Source organism: Mauremys reevesii, unplaced genomic scaffold (genome assembly GCF_016161935.1).
Source record: "Mauremys reevesii isolate NIE-2019 unplaced genomic scaffold, ASM1616193v1 Contig13, whole genome shotgun sequence".
Lineage (NCBI taxonomy): Eukaryota > Metazoa > Chordata > Testudines > Geoemydidae > Mauremys > Mauremys reevesii.
The window spans coordinates 702399-722375 of record NW_024100749.1 but is presented as its reverse complement, the minus strand read 5'-3'; the positions used below and the strand labels follow the sequence as shown (position 1 = coordinate 722375).

At 52.6% G+C, this 19977-nt stretch overlaps 1 protein-coding gene across 1 annotated transcript; it reads right to left on the bottom strand.

The window, feature by feature from the left end:
* Nucleotides 1-5253: 5253 nt before the first annotated feature.
* Nucleotides 5254-18478, bottom strand: LOC120392963 (E3 ubiquitin-protein ligase TRIM39-like). The gene is made up of 6 exons (XM_039517617.1): nucleotides 17910-18478; nucleotides 15693-15788; nucleotides 14400-14630; nucleotides 14062-14084; nucleotides 13859-13962; nucleotides 5254-5932 (listed from the first exon to the last, which is right to left on the bottom strand). The coding sequence occupies exons 1-6, from the start codon at nucleotides 18324-18326 to the stop codon at nucleotides 5370-5372; spliced, it is 1434 nt and encodes a 477-aa protein (XP_039373551.1). The 5' UTR covers nucleotides 18327-18478; the 3' UTR covers nucleotides 5254-5369.
* Nucleotides 18479-19977: the final 1499 nt, after the last annotated feature.

Genomic DNA, 19977 nt, shown 5'->3' with positions numbered 1-19977 from the left:
ACTTCAGTGACGTCACCTCCTGATCTTTTTGATAATCTAAACAGGCTGAGCTCTTTCAATAGCTCACTAGCAGGCATTTTTCTCCAGCCCTCAAAATGTTTCATTGCTTTTTGCTGTACCATCTCCAATATTTCAAAATCTTTTTCAAAGGTGGACTCCAAAACTGGATGCAGTTTTCCAGGATCAGTCTTACTGCTCCTTTCCTACATCTAATGATGGCATTAGCCCTGTTCACCACAGCATCACACTGGGTGCTCATGTTGAATGGCTTGCCCAGCATGGCCCCTAAATCCTCTTCACGGTTAGTGCTTTCCTGGATACACATCCTCATGCTGTAGCTGCAGCCTGCATGCTTTGCTGCTAGGTATTGGACCTTTCACTTGGTTCTTTTCAAACTTGTTTTCTTTGAATGGGTCCAGCTAATCAAGGGATCCTATTGCTCTGTGTCACTGCCCTGTCTTCAGCATTAATTACCACTCTGCTAGTATTTTATCACCCACCAATAGTAGCGGCAGTGATTTTATATTGCGTTGCAGTTCATTGATATTTATTTTCAAGAATGAGTCCTTGAGAGCCTCTTCATATCCCTAGTGCCCAGAACCTGCTCCACAGAGCAGAGTGAGAAAAGGCCGCCCAGCCCAGCTGTTCCATAGGGGCTAAGCACAGAACACACTTAGGAGCTTGTGTTATCCATAGGTTCTGAACAACAGGTGGGGGTCATCACCTTACAAAGAAACTCTAGACCAGTAGCGTAGACAGGACCCAAATGTATCTAAGTTTCCCGCCTTGCAATATAGGAGAAAGAAAAACCAGAACCTTGATTAGCTTCATGTTATAGTTGTGGAAACTGAGGCACACAGAAGCAAAGAGATTCGCTCATGGTCAAAAAGCCAGGAATAGAAAATGGCAGATCTGCTGATAGTCAGTCCTGGGCCCCAGCCGTGTTTATCCTGGCCTCTCTGCTTCAGCTCCATTTACAACCCAAGTAGAGGTTTTCTTCTTCTCCATGTTCTTTAACTTCACGTCACTGCAGAAGAAAGATTTTTTCTTACTAGCTGGCTCTAATGCATGGAGATGTCTTTCCAGCAGATGTGCTCTGGCTCAGGCACGTCATAAGTTTTCTGGAGGAAGCACTTGGTGACGTTCTAGGGCCTGTGTTATACACACATTCTAAGGCCGAGCCATCCCTCCCCACTGCTCCTTCTACCAGCTCTGGAGATGCCCCTCCCCCAACCCCCAGGGCATATGCCCAGGTGGCAGCGACCCTCCCACCTGCCACTACATCATCTCCTCTGACCTCCGCCTACACTACCATCTATAGCGACCGGGGCCCCTTCCCCACCTTGACCGGGAAGCACAGCGTCCGTTGCCTCCTGGTGCCCACCTCGCCCCAAGTGGAGACCTACGTGTGGGCGTTGGCGAGGGTAGTGGGGCCCATTGCCATCGAGGCGGCCTCCAAAATGTACGGAAATGTCGTCTTCTTCCTAGCATCGGAGGCCGCCGCTCAGGAGGCGGTGAAGAAGGGCCTGGCGGTGGGAGTGTGTTTGGCCCCCTGGAGCCATTGGAAGACCTGAGTGTCCAGTTAGTCCTGACCTCCGTCCCTCCCTTCCTGCCCAATGCCACCCTGCTGCCTGCCCCTTCTACCCTGGGGTGACCAATCTCTGTCATCAGCCCTCTTCCATTGGGCTGCAAAGACCCCACCCTCCATCATGTCCTCTCATTCCGCCGGCAGGTGCAACTTCAACTGCAGCTGGCGGCGTGAGATGAAGAGGCGCTCGAGGGGTTCTTCCTCGTCCCCTACCATGGAGCCCACTACCAAGTGCATTATTCCATGGGGGAGGCCCGGTTCTAGATCTGCCGGGAGATGGGACACGTACGGAGGGACTGTCCCTTGGCCCAGCACGGAGGATTTAAAGAAACCATGTTCCAGGGGAGTCAGAATGGTCTAATGATTATGGCACTGGACTAAGAATCAGGAGACCTGGGTTCTATTTCTGCCTTGCTGGGTAAGTCAGAAATTCTTAGTGCACAGACTGTAGATTAAAATAGGGACAAGAAACTGTCCAGAGCTGTGGCATTTGAGGCCCTTTCAATTATCCTGTGCTGGTTCCATCAGGCAGTTTGTGTTTCCCCTGCTTGGTTTGGGTCCCTCTTAGAGACCTTTGAGTGCTCTGGGTAACGTTCCCTGGTTTCATTGGAAAGACAGCAGAGAACCCAGGGAGTTACAGAAGGTTCTGGTCACCCTGCTGTCTCTGTCATATGCTTTGCAGGAGTTCATACAGGATCTCATGCCAGGCAAATGTCCTGCTTGGATTGGACTTAACTTTATAACTCCTGCAATGAAGTGGACCGGAGCAGATGGCTCCTGGTTAAATCAAACACTTTGCATCTTTCCCCATGTTAAATACACCTGAAGTGTTTTTAAACATTAGCCAAGCTAATTGTTTGTCCTGATCTGTATTTATTATTGCTGCACAATAAAGCCTCTAATCAGCTCTAACACAGTGCAGCAACAACTTCTATTGCCCGCTGTGCTGGAACAGTGACAGCATATTTATGCAAGTTTTCAGTTGTGGAAGTTTGGCCTGTATTTATTTATGTCTGAAAAACACCAAAAGTTAGATTCTGACTGTGTGGAGACATCAACTATTATAGAAACTACATTATAACATTTACTTTGCGTATTATAGATGGGATTATAATAAAAATTTCATAGGAAAGATCCAAATGATAACTCCAGCCTGTGTTCTTGCACACGGGTTGTTAAACCCTGGGAACTGCTGAGAGCAAATTTAATCGAACTATATCCAGTACCACAGAAGCGATACCAGTATGTACTGACAGCTACAGATGATTTTTCAAAAGAGGTAGAACAATTTCCACTTAGAATTTGACAGCACATGAGGTGGAGAAGACGACATGTAAAATTATATATTGACATGGCTGTGCAGAGCAGACACTGGCAGATCTTGGTTCTGAATTGAATCATGAGGTAACAGTTTACATTTTCACTATATGGTCAATTACACAATCATGGCCCTGTGACAGGGGCTGTTAGCAGCTACAAACTAAACCCTTTGGAAGCCAGCACCCTGGTCACTGAGAGCGCCCAGGGCACCGGGTGCAGTTAGAGTAGGAGGGACTGAGTAGTTTGGGTTTGGAAGGGCAGAGGGGATCACTTGCACCTGTAGGGAGCCTGATGAGGTCACTAGCTCCACGCTGAGAAGAAAGCAGCAGTATAAAATTCTCAATTGGAGCAGGAAGGGACTCCTTGTAACTGCTGCTGTTTTGTGATGCACCATAAAAAGTCATAAAGACACTTGGTGGAAGTTCCCTGGCTGACTGGATGCTGCTTAATTCACACAGAGGTCTGCCAGCCAGAGGTTGCAGGAACTGATGGGGGAGCCCATTCACAGTTAGAAATTTAAAAATGAACATTGCCTGCAATATCTTCATGACACTTCATGCTGTAAATTGTGAGTGACAACACATTATTGTGTCTTGTCAGACAGTAATAACCATGTTGTATATTAACCTATTTGCCAACATATTTCCCAATGTAATAACACAATAAGATTGGATAAGAAAGCACAGTAATTACACATAAGTCAGTGAGAAATAGGAAAAGGAACGCAGATATTTCTGAAGGAAATTTTAGGGAAAAATTATCTAATTTTTTATTAATATTTCCCTGTGTGAAAAACTAGGAAAAACACATAGCTTCAGCAGCCCTTGCCACCCAGACACCAGTAGACTGGATAAAAAGCACAAATTAATCTATTAAAAGATAATTTTAGGGTATTTATTTTCAAATAATCAACAAGTTTAGGGCACTCTGCCATGAATGGCATATTGTGACTAAATCTTCAAAACTGAATTATTACATTGAAAATGTTCATAACACATCATGTTTAAAACAAAAAGGAGTCCTAGCAATGCCATGTGACGTGCCTCCCCTCACACTCTGCTCAGCTAGATCTTCAAGAAATTAGGTTCAATGGCTAATTTCAAGGAATTAGATCAATCAGTCACTATTTTTACAGAGCATTAGAGAAGGTGGTGGACAGAACTCAGAGGAATTGTGATGAATTTCCTGGAGCAACTTTCTATTCCTTGTACTCTAAACCTCACATGAGAACAAAAATATCACCCTTTCAACTGATTTATGGCAAGAAGAAAGGTTTCCCAAGAAAGCTTCACCAAATTTAATGTTATGCATCATTAAGTGCCAGTGTCTTTAGTACAGTTAAGTTAATTTGTGATGATTGAGTAAAGGAACACAACCTCTTCTCTATTTCTTTATCAAACTACATTTGTTGTGTCCTTATAACCAAGAACATGAAGAGCCTGGCAGTACACTGCAATCAACAGTGGACACTGACAATACATTGCCTGCAAATAATATTTCTAAAAGAAATAAACTAAAAAATGGAGATTGTAGAAGAGATTTCTATCGATAGGAAGAGAGCATTTGAGGTTGGGGACCATGCTTTGTTAACTGATTTGAGAAAAAGAAAGGAAGGGTCATATCTTGATTACCAATGATATGTAGCTAGAAAGTTAAAAAACACATGAATTAATGCTGACAGAAGTTCAAAGAACATTATATATTCTTGTGTGAGTTAACTTAAATATATTGCTTAATTAATTCTATCATTTTTAACCTACTAATTTTCAAAGGTGAAGTGCAAGAGGTGGGTGTATGTGCTCTGATTTCCAGAGAGAACCAGTTAAGACAATAAAGGGCGGGGGGGGGGGGAAGAGCAGCTGCACATGTGTGTAGTTATGATGTTTATGACACATGTACATTGTAACTGAACAACCCAGTCTGACAATTTAATAGTTTATTTTGTTAAGATAAATATTTTGGATTTCTTGAAATTCCACAGTTGAAATACAAATGAGGTTATTTAGAGAAGTTAAACTTCACTATAGATTTGAGGGAAAAATAAAAAAAATGTAAATAATTCCATTTCTACAAATATATTTAGATGCTTGTTTTTGAAATATTGTTGAAATGTAAATTAAAATATTCTTGTATTTACAACTTGTTACAATAATATTTTCTAAATTAGAATAATCCTTTTTCTTTCATATTTTACACTGAGATTTCACAGTGGTAGAAAATTCTGAGCAGAGTGAATGACCCCATCCCTCACCATCTGCTACCCCTGGGGCAGGGGACGGGAAAGGTGGGGGCTGGGAGTTCCCAGGTGTCTGGTTTTTGACTGGAACCTCCAGTTGAGAAGGGAAACTGGCAGCGTCTGGTTAGCACAGGAAGTCCAGTTGCTGCAGTAACTGGCCCCCACCACAGGGGGTGGGAAGAGCAGCAGGGCTGGGAGGGGCCAGTCTGTGCCACGGGGTCACTGTCAGGGACAGAGATTCCCTCCAGCCTGAGCTGGGACCGGGCAGATTATCAGGGGAGCCGCGTTTGTACCCGCAGCGTTGAGACCAGGACTAAAATAAGGGCGGAGCTTCCCAGAGAAGGTGTCAGTGAAAGTGAGGAGATGGGACCTGTCAGTCACATTGTAAAACGAGACCTCGCCCGCCTCATAGTCCAGGAAAATCCCCACCCGGCTGGGCCTGACGCTCACGGGGATGGGAGTCCAGGGGGAGGTGGAGACAGAGTATTTATCCCCATTCCTCAAACTCATGGCCCAGTAGCCCTGTTTGGTTGTTAGTGTGACCTGCCCCTTCCTGCTCACAGATTCCCTACAAACCCCCACGTCCCAGGCTGTTTTGTCTCCCACCTCCACCTCCCAGTAACGCCTCCCGCCAGCGAACCCCTCAGCGCCCAGGACACAGACACAAGGATCAAATCTCTCAGGCTTGTCGGGCAGATCCTGGCGTGTGTCTCCGGGTCTCACACGTTTCCGATCCTCAGACAGGACGAGGTTGGGATTTGCCGTGTCTGGATCCAGAGTCACGTCCACTGGGGAGAGAGTCACAGAGTCAGGGCCGAGGGCAGGGGCTGGTCACTGGGATCAAAGGGAAATTAACCTGCATCCCCGTTAACCATTGGCAGAGGTGGGGGGAGGGAGGGTTGTTGCCTGAGGGAAGTCAGGGCCCCTCTGCCTGTGAGGAGACAATGGGGGGAAAGGGCAGGAGGAGCGGGGGAGGGGTGACAGGGTGTCGGGGAAGGTGGGGGAGGGGAGGGGACAGGCTGATGCTGGGAGAGGAAAGGGGAGGGGGAGGTGACAGGAGCAGAGGGGAGGAGGGAGGGACATGGGCAGGGCAGGCACAAGGGCAATGGGGTGATAAGGGAAGGGCAGGTTCCAGGGGGCTGCAGGGGGCGAGGGGAGGGGTGGGCACCAGGGCAGAAGAAGGGGATGGACTCCAGGGGACACAGGGAAGCAAGGAAAGGGGCAGGCCCCAGCAGGCAGAGGTGTGAGGGAAGGGGGGAGCTCCAATGGGGCAGGGGAAATCAAGGAGTGGGTGAGCTGCCAGGGGGTGAGATGAGGAGTGGGGCAGGTGGAACCATGGGGGGGGAGTGAATGAACAGGCATTGGTGCCAAAGGGGCAGAATGGAGGGTGAGGGAGCAGGTGAGCAGAAGGGGGGCAGAGAGAGGGGTGTGGAGAAGGGCAGGCCCTAGGGGGCAGAGGCGTGTGCAGGGTGATGTGGGAACCAGGGGCAGAGGAGGATGAAGGGGGTGGGGCCCAGAGGTTAGGAGAGAGTGAGGGGAGGGGTGGGGTAGTGCTGAGGTGAGGGGAAGGGCTGAGACCAGGGGTCCCAAAGGGGGGTGAGGGAGGGACTTGCACCAGGGAGGCACATGGGGCCAGCGTAGAGCTGGGACTGGGGGCAGAGGAGGAGCTGGCACCAGGGGACTGGAGGGGTGGTGAGGGGTGCAGGTGTCAAAGAGCCAGAGGGGGAGGGGAGGGGCAGGGGTGAGAAATAAGGAGAAGGTGGCATGGGTGATGGGGGCAGAGGGGCGAGAGGAGAGCAGGGTCAGTGGGGCAGAGGGTGGGGAGGGGCTGGGCACCAGGAAGGAAGGGGACAAGGGGAGGGTCAGGTGTTGGGGGGCAGGAGGAGGGAAGGGGCAGGCAGCAGGAGGGTGCGTGGGGAAGGGGAAGGGCAGGTGCCAGGGGATTGAGGGGGTTGAGCAGAAGGGCAGGCACAGGGAGGGCAGAGGAGGGGAGGAGAAGCACCATGGGGCAGAGGGGGTGAGAGGCAGGGCTGGTGGGTCGAGGGAGGGGTTAGGCGTGGGGATTGGGGAGAGGCCGGTGCCAGGGGGTCAGAGTGGGGCGAGAGGAGGGGTGGGCACAGGAGGTGAGGGAAGGGGCGGGTGCCAGGGGTCAGAGAGGGTGGGGAGAGGGGCAGGTGCCAGGAGGGATGAGGGGAGTAAGAAGGGCGAAAGTCAGGACAGCAGAGGAGGGGGAGGGGAGGGGTGGGAGACAGGGCACAGAGGAGGGAAAGGGGAGAGGTGGATGCCAGGACTTAGCAGGGGTGTGAAGTGATGGGAGGGCTCCAGGGTGCAGAGGATGTTTGGGGGAGAGGGGCAGATGCCAGGAGGGCGGGGGGGGGAAGGGATGGGCTGTTCCAGTGGGGCAGAGATGGGTGGAGGGCAGGGACATGTGCCAGGGAGGCAACGTGGGAGTAGCGGGGCAGGGGCCCAGGGGCGCATAACCGGAGTGAGACGAGAGGGAGGGAGGTTGGTGAGGGGTCAGAATAGACGCAGGGCCCAGGGTCCCTCACAGGGGTGGGGGAAGGGTAAGGGAGGCGGGAGCCAGAGAGGGGAGGAGAGGCAGGCCTCAGGGAATCTCTGTTGCTTTCGGGCCATGTGTGGTTGGTTTCTCACTCAGAGCAGGTCGGTGCTGTCCCCACACACACTGGGGGTGCAGCCCTGCCCCAGGGGGAGCAACTGGGACTCTCCATGCTGGCAGGCCCCAAAGGCCCCACCTTCCAGCCAGGAAAACCCCTCAGCCAGCCCCTCCGCTCGCCGGGCTGAGCCCCACCTCCATGGGGGCAGTTGTCTGGATTGGGCTCACTTGGGGGCCATTTCAATGGAAGATTCGGGGGGGGGGGGTTATAAATGCGTACTAATGGGCTGTTGCTAATAAGGCCAGGGCAGTGGGGAGGGGAGGGGGCATTTCCCCACTTACTGCCCCCTCCATCTGGAAGAAGCTGCACCGGGGACCAGTCCCAGTTCACAGCTGCACAGCGCGTCTGCACTAGGGGTTTGCACCAGTGCAGCTACATCAGTGAAAGGAAACCCCGGCAGACATGGCTGAGACACTGCTGTGCCAGGGGCTGTAACCCCTCCCCTCACTGGGGTTATAGATCAATAATTACAGGGTCACTGGAGCAGGGGAGCTGGACTCTGGACTCCCAGGTGGAGGCCTGACCCACTGGGCTGCAGAGTCATTCTCATTCCCATGCTCTGGCCCAGTGCCCATGGCAGTGTTCAGACACAGGGGGACGTCATCAGACACCTGGAGCCCAGCGGGTCGAGCTCTCATGGCATCACACGGGGGGATTGAACCTGGGGCTCCCAGCTGAGGGCCCAGCCACTGGGCTACCGGCTACAAGGGAAGCGGCAGCACCTTTTTCTGTTCATTGAAACCAGTCAGCAAACCCGACATGGAGTCGCGAATAGTTTCTGTTGACCCAAAATATAATTTTACAGCAGATAAACTATTTGTCCAAAACATTTCACCCAGCTCCACTGCAAACCTGTCTGAGCAATTTAGGAGCCCCAATCCCAGTGACCTGCAATGAGAGACTGTCAACATCCCCAGAAACGCAGTTACAGGCAGGCCAGGCTCAGGACATCAGCGATAAAACACTCCAGAGCTGCGGTTTAATTTCCCCTTTGCAGACAAATGCCCCCTGGGCCCCTGATCTCACCCCCACAAATCACATGAAAGTGGAGACTTGGCTCCAGCCTGAACTCTCTGCCCAGAGCCATTTGTCCCATGGATGCTGCTAGCGGCACAGACCCTCTGCAGCTGCACCTGAGCATCTCCCAGAGTGTATAACAGTCACAGAGACCGTCTCAGAGCCCCAGGGGCTCAGGTGTCTCCATCTAACGACTGTGCCAGCCACCCCCCTCGCTCTCATTAACCAGCCCTGGGACAGACACGCTGGGAACTTTCACACCCAGACTCTGGAGACACTTTGGGTCCTTCTACACAGCCTGCTGCAGCGAGTCTTGGAACAGGGTGGACAGATTCAGGCTTGTGGGGCTCCCTCTTTGGAATTAAAAGTAGCTGCATAGATTTTCAGGTTCTGGCTGGAGCTCAGGCTCTGAAGCCCAGGGTGGAGCCAGGTCTGCCCCTCACAGTGCAAGAGGGGACATTGTCTGTGTCCACATCCCCTTCACCCCCAACCTGGGATGGGGAACAGCAGCCCCAGGGCCCCTCCCTTCACCCCCAGGGCAGAGGAGTGAGAGCCCTCAGCCTCCTGGGCAGTGGGGCCTCCCAGCACAGGTTCCTGGGTGAGCGTGAAAGTGTCTCCACACAGAGAGCTCTGTGCACCCGGCAAATACACAGATGTGCCCGTGGACCAGGATCCAGGATGGTGCTCTCCCCAGGAGTGATTGAAGCTCCCTAAAAGCAGAGGGGTCACCCACTCGTGCCAGCCCTTCTCCCTGAGCTCCTGTCCCCGCACCCCTGAACCCTCGCTCTCACACTGCCTCTTCTTCCTGAGCCCCTGCCTTCACCCCACCTCTTCCCCACACCCTGACCCCCTGGTCTCTCCTCTCGGCCCCCTCCCTCATCCTCGCTCACCCTTACAGCTTGTAAAAAGTGAGAGGGAACAGCCCTCCCATTGGTAAAAGTGATGGGGCCATGGCCCTCTGGCCCCCCTCTTCCAGTGCCCCTTACTCACTCCCTAACCCCAGTAGGAGAGAACCCCTGGGGCTGTGTCAGTGAGCTCAGCGTTGGGGGTACGAATTAGGTTTTACACCCCGGCTGCTGGAGCTCTGTGTATTGAGGATATAAGGAGATAGAGGCCGTGTCAGCCCCCCACTGTCCTGCCAACATGGCTCAGCCCTGACATCTGCCGGAGCCTCTCCCTGGGGAGGAATTGTCCCTGAGGCCCATTCTGGCCTTGGCCTCCCTGCGGAGATGGCCAGTGAGGCTGCCGCTAAAGTGAGTTACGATGTGAGTTCCTGTCCACTGGGAACTGGACTCTGAGCCTGGGATGAGATCGGTGACTGGGGAGTGAAAGGCCCCAGCTGCCCTTACTGCCCCCCTGAGCCAGCCCAGCGCCGCCAGCCATTCAGTGCAATAACAGCGATGCTCAGGCTTGGTGACACAGCCAGTGCCCCCAGCGGGCAGGGCGACGGCCTGTCCAAGGAGCAATGGGCACAATCTGCAGCAAGGGAGGTTGAGGCTGGAGAGGAGGAAACACTTTCTAACTCTCAGGGGAGTGAAGCTCTGGACCCTGCTCCAAAGGAGGTTGTGGGATCCCCGTCACTGGAGGTTTGGAAGAACAGGTTGGACAAATCCCTGCCAGGGATAGTCTAGTCCCTGACCTAGCGTGGGGGGCTGGACTAGGTGACCTCTCGAGGTCCCTTCCAGCCCTGCATTGCTCTGGTTCTAGGTTACAGCAGTTCCTGGGGCTGGGCCCAGGGCCCTGGGGGCTCTAAGCCTGGTGAGTGGCACGTGAGTTGGCACCTGTCCATAGGGTACCAGGCGTCTGTGTTTTTACTGGGACGCCTGGTCGAAAAGGGACCCTGGCGGCTCCGGCTGGCACCACCGACTGGGACATTAAAAGTCTGGTCAGTGGCGCAGCGGGGGCTCGGGACTAAGGCAGGCTCCCTGCCTCCCTAGATCCGTGCAGCTCCTGGAAGTGGCCACCAATTTACTTCCCTGGAGTTTGAAACTTTTCTAGCAGAACATAACCAAGTGTCAGCCATGGTCAAGCCTCCCTTTGAATACAGGTTGGCTCTGGGAGTGAGGGGAAATGTATCAAGAGGGCTGGTCCTTTTAGGGGAGTCAGGGACCAGACAACCTGTGACAGGCTCCTGTAAGGGAGAATGAGACAACCCAGACCAACCTGGAAGTAATTAAATCCCTAGGTGGCTAGTTGGCAGCAAAACAGCTAATGAGGCTGATAAAGGGTAACCAGGGCTCAGCTGAAGGGATCCTAGGGACAGGAAGCTGCTGAGGAGAGGAGCTCCCAGGAGAGCTCACCAGAGCAAGGAGCCTGGAAGGGGCTCCTAGAGCAGTGCTCCCCAAACTGTGGGTCGTGCCCCCATAGAGGGTGTGGAGGAACATTTGGGGGGCCTGACAGGGCCTGGAGCAGCCCTCATGGGTGGCAGGAAGGGAACGTCACCCAGCCCTGCTCTGCCCCCAGCTCCACTCTGGCCCCACCCTCAGCCCCAGCTGCATCTCCGGCCCCGACTTCAGCCACCCACTACCGGCCCTGCTCCAGGCTGAGAATCAGCTGCAGCCCCAGCCCCAAACATGGCTCCGCCCCCGGCCGAAGCCCCCAGCTCCCGGCCCCAACTGCGGGTCCACTCCCAGCCATGGCCCCCAGCTTCTGGCCCCAACTGGAGCCCCATTCCTGGCCCAGCTCCTGACAGCAGCTCCCAGGGTGGGGGCGCAAACCAGGTAAGGGAGGGCTTGATTAAAGATGTTTGGGGACCACTGTCCTAGGCAGAGAAGCTCCCCTAAGGGGGAGGAGCTGCCAGAGATGACAGTGACAGCAGCAGCTGTAGCAGGACAGAACCCTGGAGAGCTGCCCCCGGCTGGAGAAAGTGGATGCAGAGAATAAAGGCACCGTTGAATGAATGAATGATGATGAAATGACCCAGCTCCAGGAGGGAGGGCTGGAGTCATCTGATTCCATGATGGAAACTAATCCAAGCCCAGCTCCGGGAAGGACTGAGGGCTCCTGACTTGAGGACAGTGAGGAGCTGCAGTGAGAGCTGGAGGCTAGAGCAGAGTGAGGGAAAAGATTTTATTTTGGGGTTTACTTGGACTTAGAACGGACCCCAGGAGGGGACTTTTCTCTCAGACCTTTTGGACCGTGAGGTGTAATTTAAGGAGTGCTGAAGAGGAAAAACTGAGGCAAGATGCTTGCCAAGATACCCTGAAATGGCTGAGGCTGGTATCAATAACAAGACTCACTGCCCAGCCCCTAAGGTCTGCATGACAGCGCGGGGCCTTCCCCATTGCACACGGGGACCCTGGGGCTCAGGGAGCCCTGGTTACTCTGCTCCACACATTTACCCAGAGACTCCCCTGAGCTGCCGGACCCGGGTCCCTGGGGTCAGAGCGCGGGCAGTCGAGTGGCACTGACTGGCCGGGGCTGCTGGGGTGGGGGGGAAGGAAAGGGTTAATCTCAGCGCGGTGGCACTTTACTGCCCAGCCCTGGCTGGTCTCTGCCCTCTGGGTGCAGCTCAGGGCGTGTGTCTCTGAGCAAGTCCCTGCCCACTCACCCGCCATTTGCCCCAGACACACAGAACCCAGGTGCTGAGGGAAGGAGCAGCCCCAGCAGCCGCATTGGCCCTGGCACGGGCTGAGCCTGCGAGCGCAGCAGCAGAGGCAGCGGCAGAGAGAGGGGCTCAGCCATTGAGAGCAGCAGCGTCCCCACCCGCAGGGGAGGGGTCAGCGCTGGGACAACAGGCTGGGCTGGGTCAGGGGCTGGGAGCTCTGGCAGCGAGCGCGGTGCCAGCACCAATGGCCCTGCTGGAGACCCTGGGCCTGGCCAGCCTGGAGCAGCCAGTGAGTGACTCAGGGCCTGGGACCCTGCCCAGGAAGGGGCTTCTGGGGGGCTGACAGGAGGCTCCCCAGGGGCTGGTGACCCCCTAGAACGAGGCACTGAGCTGACTGGCTCAGGATCCCGACAGGCTCAGGGGCCAGGGGTGTGGGATGGCCCAGAGCCCAGCCGTGTTCAGGGCCCAGTGGGCACGGACTGTGCTGGGCTGGGAGCAGTGAGCGGGGAGGGGAGCAGGGATGTGCTGGCTCCAGCCAGTCACAGACAGGAAGCTGCTTCCCCCACAGCCTGGGGTTCCTGCTCCCCGGAGCCCTGAGATCCTGGCCCTGCAGCCGGCACAGACTGTGCAGCCTCCATCGGCCGGGACCGACACACCCAGCTTGGCCCCTTTGACTGATCCCTGCTGGGGGCGTGGGGTGGGAGGAGAGGAGCGGGGGCAGGGGCGAGGAGGAATGGGCCAGTTCAACAATCACAGACTGAGCTCACTGAACCTTCCCACCCTCCTCTCCTCTGCCTTAGTTATTCTCTGTCCCTCCTCGCTGTCAGGTTTCTGCCTTTGCCCCGGTCTCCGCGCTGGGGTTGTGGGAGGGGTTTGGATGGGGGCAGCTCACGCTCCGCCGTTGTGACAGGGTCACACTCTTGTGAGTGAGTCTCACTCACTGAGCAGCAAACCACTGACCCAACCTCACACTGGGCTGTGCTCAGAGCAGACGAGGGGCCCATAGGATTCAGCTTGTTACCCAGTAACACACGGCCCAGGTCAGACCACAGCAGCCAGACCGGCCCCTCCTCCAGCTCAGAAAGCTGGGCCAGCCTTGGCTAATGGGGGCTGGGGCAGTGCTGAGCGGTGCCCACACAACGCAGCCCTCACATGTCCCAGAAGAGAGGCACAGACACGTCATCCGTTACTCGTCTGTGCAGCTCCCAGCACGATGGGCCCAGTCCAGGCCTCCATAGCACCTGGCTCAGTGACACCCAGTAACTCAGCCATGGAGGGTCAGGATGTCAGAGTGATGGGGCAAGTACCAGCAGGCGGCTGTAAGTAGCAGGCAAACTGCCCAGCACTCAACGCATCAGCCTCCAGCTATCACAGCTCCAAGCCTGTCAGCTGGGTGCATGCATGTCCTGGGGTCCCAGGCTCTGTCCAGAGCCTCAGGCACAACACAGCTGAATGTCCCAGTAGAATCCACTCACCTACGAATCTCTGCAGCGCTTCCCTCATGTCAAGGGAAATTTTATACACGTTCTTCAGGTCAGTAGAAACAGCTTCTGGTTCCTGGAGTTTCACGTTCTCACTCCTATGAAGAAAACGTCCCATCATCACTCAGCTGCTCTGTACACACATCATCCCAGAACCACCACCAAGAATATAAGAGCAATGAACATAGGAAACACACCTGCTCAAGGTGCTTTTCACATCCTGAAAGGGAAAAAAAGAATCAATGTTCTGTATTAACACAATGTGCATAAAACTGTGAGAGTTTCACTCTGGGCATCAAACTTTCATCTAGAAAATAGATGTATCATCCATTTAATCTCCCATGGCCTCACTGGGACTCCATGAGGAGAATTCCCCTCTAACATGAACTGGGATATTTTGGAACTGATGGAGCCCTTAGCTGGATGTTCTGTTTGTCAGTAAACCACAGAACACATTTACTCTAATTGCTGGAATCCAGATCCAGAGATCTGAGCTATAATTCTGGATGGGTGGAGAATTTTGATGCTGTCTCACCTTTAGCAGCTCAACAACTGGTTGCTGACACTTCTCCTCGATCTCTGTGATCAGCTGCTGCAGAGAGGAGCTTTGCTGGGAGAGTTTGGTTACGTTTTCCTGTAGTCTCTGCAGAGTCTCCCTCTCCTCCTCCTCCAGGCTCTGCAGAAGCAGCTGCTCCTCCTCTCTCAGCACTGTGTGCAGTTTGTTAAATTCACCTGCAATCATCTCTCTCCTATTCTTCACTTTCCCCTTGAAATAGAAGAATAGGAAAGGCACAGAGAAAACGTGAGCCAGATGTTGACTTACACAGACTGGGCCTCTGTCCATGAACCAGGGCATTAGATCAGTATCAGGTTTGTAAGGAGATTTACTTCTTTGGGAAACGTTCCATAATGGGTTTGTTTTAGTTCAGAGTTCATATGGCCAGTTCCATAGCGGGGTTGTCTAGGGTGCTTTGTAAAGACGCCGTATGTTATTGCAGGTGGCACGGGATGGACACACGGGAGAGGGGAGAAATCAACGGAGCAGCAGAGATTTACAGGGGGCCACACAGGGCATCCATGAGGGGATTTGGGTGCCAAGTGCTGGGCACTCAGACACCCAGGGGAGCCGTCACAGAGGGATGTGGGCGATGCTCCTTCTTTGACAACCTGCGCCCAGGGCTGCAAAGTTCAGGACTAGGGCGGGTGCTAATAGTCCTTTGGGTGCCATCCGGGGGCTCACATGGGTGTTGGGTGCCCAGGGCATTGTCAGGGCTGGCTATGGCCTCACCCAGCCTGGCCGAGTGCCCCGTGCCCAGTGCCCCTGGGATCGCAGCCTTTAGGGAGCTCGTCAGCTGGGGAAGAGGGAGGCCACCAATTGCTCCTCTCCATCCCTCCCCACCATCACTCACCCTTAAGGCAGGAGGGGGCAGAAAGGAGCAAACGGCAGGCGAGGGGGAATTGGGGGAGGGGAGAGGAGCGAGCTGCAACAGTGAACGGTGAGCGAGGAGCCTCTGGGGACAGGACTGAGTGGGAGCCGGGCATGGGGCAGAGCAGGAGCGGCACATGGTCGGGGCCTCAGGGAGAGGAGGACAAATGGGGGTGGAGCAATGGGCAGAGCAATGATCTGGGCACCGGGGAGGTTCCAGCACTCATGCCCGGCCTCCCCAAGTGCCGGAGGCATGCGCTGCCCATGGCCGGCACCAAGCCTGTGCAATGGAGCAAACAACCGGAGCATGTTCGTAACCACATCCCAGAGCTTTATGGTCCCGTCTTTCCTGGGAATGCTGCAGGGGGAAGGGCTCAGGGAGGAATAAACCCGGACACCCACCTGCCACTCTGTGGTTTTCTCCTCCTCTGCAAACATCAGAGCCAGGGCCTCTTCCAGCTCCTTCCTCAGAGGGACCAGGGCTCCCTGGAGTTTCTCCTGCAGGGACATCATGTGCGATAAACAGCCATTAGTCTGCCTGTCCGATGGGTGGACAGTACTGTCCATTTTGGCATTTCACACATGAGCAGTAAAATACCCTGGAAGGAGGCAGCAGATTGGGCTCTGCCAGCCCCAAAGGCCTCATGGGAGCAGAGACGCCAGTCTCAGAGCAGGGGCTCTGCTCCCTGCAGACACTCAGGACTTCTCAGAGCCTGTGTCTGAGCTAAAGTTTCACATCACTGAGCACAGGCCAGAGGGGAAACAGCTGGGAAGGTTCTGAACGATCCCTCCTGCCGGTGCCAGTGAAGAGGTTGGGGCAGCACCTCGCTGCACTGTACCCAGACCCAGGCCAGGAACAAGACCCCACTGTGCTCTCCTCTGTCCAGGCTCCCATGTGGCCTCTCTCAGGCAGCAGCTGAGCACCTGAGCCAGCGCAGTCCCATTAACTGCACAGGGTGAAGCTGTGATGTGGCTGGAGGTCAGTGAGGAACAGGGAACACTCGGTCTGGGGGGAATGTGCCACCCATAATTATAACTGCTCCAGAGCTGTAACAACCCAGGGCTCTCTTCCCCTTTGACAGCGTGTGATTCACACAGCACAGCAACGTGCTCCTGCCCTGTCAGCCCCGCTCTGTGCAACACCCCTGGCAGCCCTCCAGAGTCGCCTCCTGAGATCTCCCCGTTTCACGTTTTCTCTTTTCTCTGAGCCCTCGAGTTCTCTCCCCTTCTCTGCCCAAGGGCCCAGGCTGCTGCAGCTGCTGCTGAGAGCTCCTGGGGAGCTGTTCGGTGTGTGGAAGCAGGGAAAAAATTAATAAGAATTTAAAGGAAATCTTAATGCACGTCAGTCAGTTAGCAAAAGTTAGCCCAGCTGTAACCCTAATGACGTAAGACTTCTAAAAGCAAGGATAGTGTGAGGCAGAGAAAAAGAACTGTGTAAAAAGTTATTACGACCTTGTAACTGATAACCAAATATGCAGCCTGGTGTCTTTTAAGAGTAAAAAAACAAAATAGGAAAATGGCTTATGTATAAACAAAATGTAGTTGTTGCTCTTTATTGTCTGTATTATTGCTAATTATTGTCTGTAACAAAAGTATAAAGGTTTGCTGTAATTGTTTACTAGTTGAGAGACCTGTCCGGGACTGGGGCAACCCTGTGTCTTATGGCACTCTCTCCCTCCATTGTAATTACTGAAAAAATAATAAAGTATTTAATTTTGCTGCACCCAAACGAAAAAGCGAGAACTAAGTTTTTCTCCGACAGGTGACACCCCTGCGGTGCTGCTGCAGGGAAGCAGTGAGGGAGGGAGGGAGGGAGGGAGGGAGCCAGCAGGGGCTAGTGAGAGACAGGATGCTGTAAAGCAGCCTTTGCATCCAGCAAAACAGCTTCATCAATGAGCCAGGATCAGAATGTGGGAGGGGCAAAGGGGGCTGGATTCTTTGAAGCTCCACCCACAAATTAAGCTCCGCCCATGTGAGTCACCAAAAGGGGACCCCAGGATCTGTTCAAATGGTGCATTGTTCAAAACAGGATGGAGTTGCTGATTGGCTTCAAGGGGCTCCTGGGGCGAGAATATACCACTGTACTCTGCTGGGCTCGCTGGGCCTGGTCTTCCTTTACTGGGAGGAAATAAGAGGTGGCATCTCCCAAACATCACCCGCTTGTGGCACTGGCAATAAATGGTGCTGAGCTGTAATTCTCCCTCTCCACTCTCACAAGGGAACAAAATAATTAAGAGTTTATATTTAAATGATCAGTTCTCCAGTCTGAAGGTAACACACTCACCTAGACTGGCCTGCAGCTCGTGTGATTTAAACCTCACTGATTGATAACACCACCCGTTGTGTAAAAAGTCCCCTTATTTCAGCAGTAGAAGCTGAGTGTGAAAAACATTCAGAATCTCAGAGAAAAGTTTCCTACATCAGGTATCTTTTAAGACTTGATATTCTGATTCTGTCGCCGCACTGCCAGATCATTCATTTTGTTATAGCATCTCCCGTACAATGAAAGCTTTACAGAGCTGAATGATGCATCACACCCATGATAGGCAACTTTCAGTGAAATCAGCCTGTAATTAAAATCCATTTTATTACCCATTAAACTTGACAGCAATTCCCTACCTTGTATTCCTGGGTAGCCTCCTTTATGGGAACCACCCTGTGATCTCTGTGATCCCGGGACAGATGGCAAACCACACAGACAGAAGTTTGATCCTCTTCACAGAACAGTTTCAGAGTCTCCTGGTGTTCCCCACACACCCTCTCCTCTCCTGCTCCCTTTGCTGCCTGTAAACTCAGCCGTTTGACCATTTCTACAATATTTGCCAGCTTCCTGTTCGGCCTGAGGTTTCCCTGTTGCACAGTTTCTCTGCACTGAGGGCAGGAGACGTCTGTATTCGATCCCTCCCAGCACTGGGCGATGCAGGCTCGGCAGAAATTGTGCCCACAGTCTATAGTCACTGGGTCCTTAAAATACTCCAGACAGATGGGGCACGTAGCTTCCTCCTGGAGACTTTCCACCGGGTTGTCTGTGGCCATGGCTCCCTCTGGACAGTGTCACAGGGTTAGTTTCACTTTCCTGAGCTCAGAAATATGCCCCGCCTGCAGCAGCAGCAATTGGGTGTTTCCCTTCCTGGAACTGACTCAGGGTGTTTGCTGAGCTGGAGCCAGATCACCGGTAACATTCCAGCCCTGGGGGCTTTGGTGAGAAATGTCCCAACAAGGCTCTGATCCTGCAATCAGCCCCCTCTGCTGGTGTGTGTCGGGGGAGTCACTGGGGCTTCACATGGACATCAGCTTCCCCTTGTCCTGCTGAGCTGACAGAACTGCCTGTCTAAGGAGTGATATTTAGGCTTGGCAGAATTCATTTGATTTAATATGTAATTTTGACAGATAAGATTAATATTAATTTGTAAGAATGTTTATATATTTATCTATTTAAACTTTCACAGTTTCAGTTTTTATCAATATTATTGTTCACAGTTGTGGGAAATTGGGGGGGTTCAGACAATATTTTAGTCAGCCAATTATTTTATGACAGTAGACACAGAGATTCAAAAAGTTAAAAAGTGTAACTGTTAAAACACAAATTGTCAACATCTCATGTCAAAACATGCTAAGTAAATCTCCTTAAATTAAACTCTAGTAAGTTCTCAAGCAGCATTTTTCTTACTGTAGCTATTTGTAAATTTCAGTTCTTATCAATGGAAATATTATTTCATCGGTTTGTGTGCATGTCATAAACAGATAGTTAAGGGTTAAGGTCTCTTTTACCTGTAAAGGGTTAACAAGCTCAGTAACCTGACGGACACCTGACCAGAGGACCAATCAAGGGACAAGATAATTTCAAATCTCTGTGGAGGGAAGTCTTTGTCTGTGTTCTTTGTTTGGTGTGTCATTCTCTCTTTGGATCTAAAAGGAGCCAGATGTATATCCAGGCTCTCCAAGTTTCCTGAAGTATTTTCTTCTATTCAGTATAGTGAGTATTAGAAAGGCGGATTAGTCTTATAATTAATTTCTGTATTTGCAAATGTGTGTTGCTGGAGAAATCTCTTTATTTCTGTTTGCTGTTACTTTGATTATTCTGAGAAAGGAGCGGGGGGAAGTCTCTCCAGGTTTATAAGTTAGACCCTGTATTTTTTCATCCTGGTGTTACAGAGATAGTGTACTTTCTTTCTTTCTTTTAATAAAATCTTTTCTTTTTAGAACCTGATTGATTTCTTCCCTTGTTTGGAATCTCAGGGGAAGAGGAGGAGGGAGTGGGGAAAGGGAATCCCTCTTTGTTTGATTCAAGGAGTTTGAATCAAGGTGATCTCTCCCAACGACTAGGGGAGGGGGAAGAAGGTGGGGGAATGGTTGATTTCCCTTTGTGTTAAGATCCAAGGAGTTTGGATCTGTGTTCCCAGGGAAAGTTTTGGGGGAACAGAGAGTGTGCCAGACACTGAAACCTGGCTGGTGGCAGCAAGAACCAGATCTAAACTAAGAGTTAAGTTTAGAGGAGTCCATGCAGGTCCCCATCTTGTGGACGCTAAAGTTCAAAGTGGGGAATAAACCTATGATAGTGCCCAAAGTGAAATCAACATTTGCTGACATCTACCGATAAAATCTAATCCTTCTGAGTCTAGGGATATTCAATTCACAAGCCAAAAACTTGCTTAAGCTGGAATCAAGGTTTCAAAGGCCTGATTCT

What these genes read in the sequence shown, in the direction of transcription:
- LOC120392963 (XM_039517617.1), bottom strand. Translation starts at nt 18,326, where the DNA reads ATGGCCACAGACAACCCGGTGGAAAGTCTCCAGGAGGAAGCTACGTGC. An exon ending in CAGTTGTTGAGCTGCTAAAG is followed by an intron (nt 14,085 to 14,399) that starts GTGAGACAGCAT and finishes TTTCCCTTTCAG; the next exon opens with GATGTGAAAAGCACCTTGAG. An exon ending in GTGAAAAGCACCTTGAGCAG is followed by an intron (nt 13,963 to 14,061) that starts GTGTGTTTCCTA and finishes TTTTCTTCATAG; the next exon opens with GAGTGAGAACGTGAAACTCC.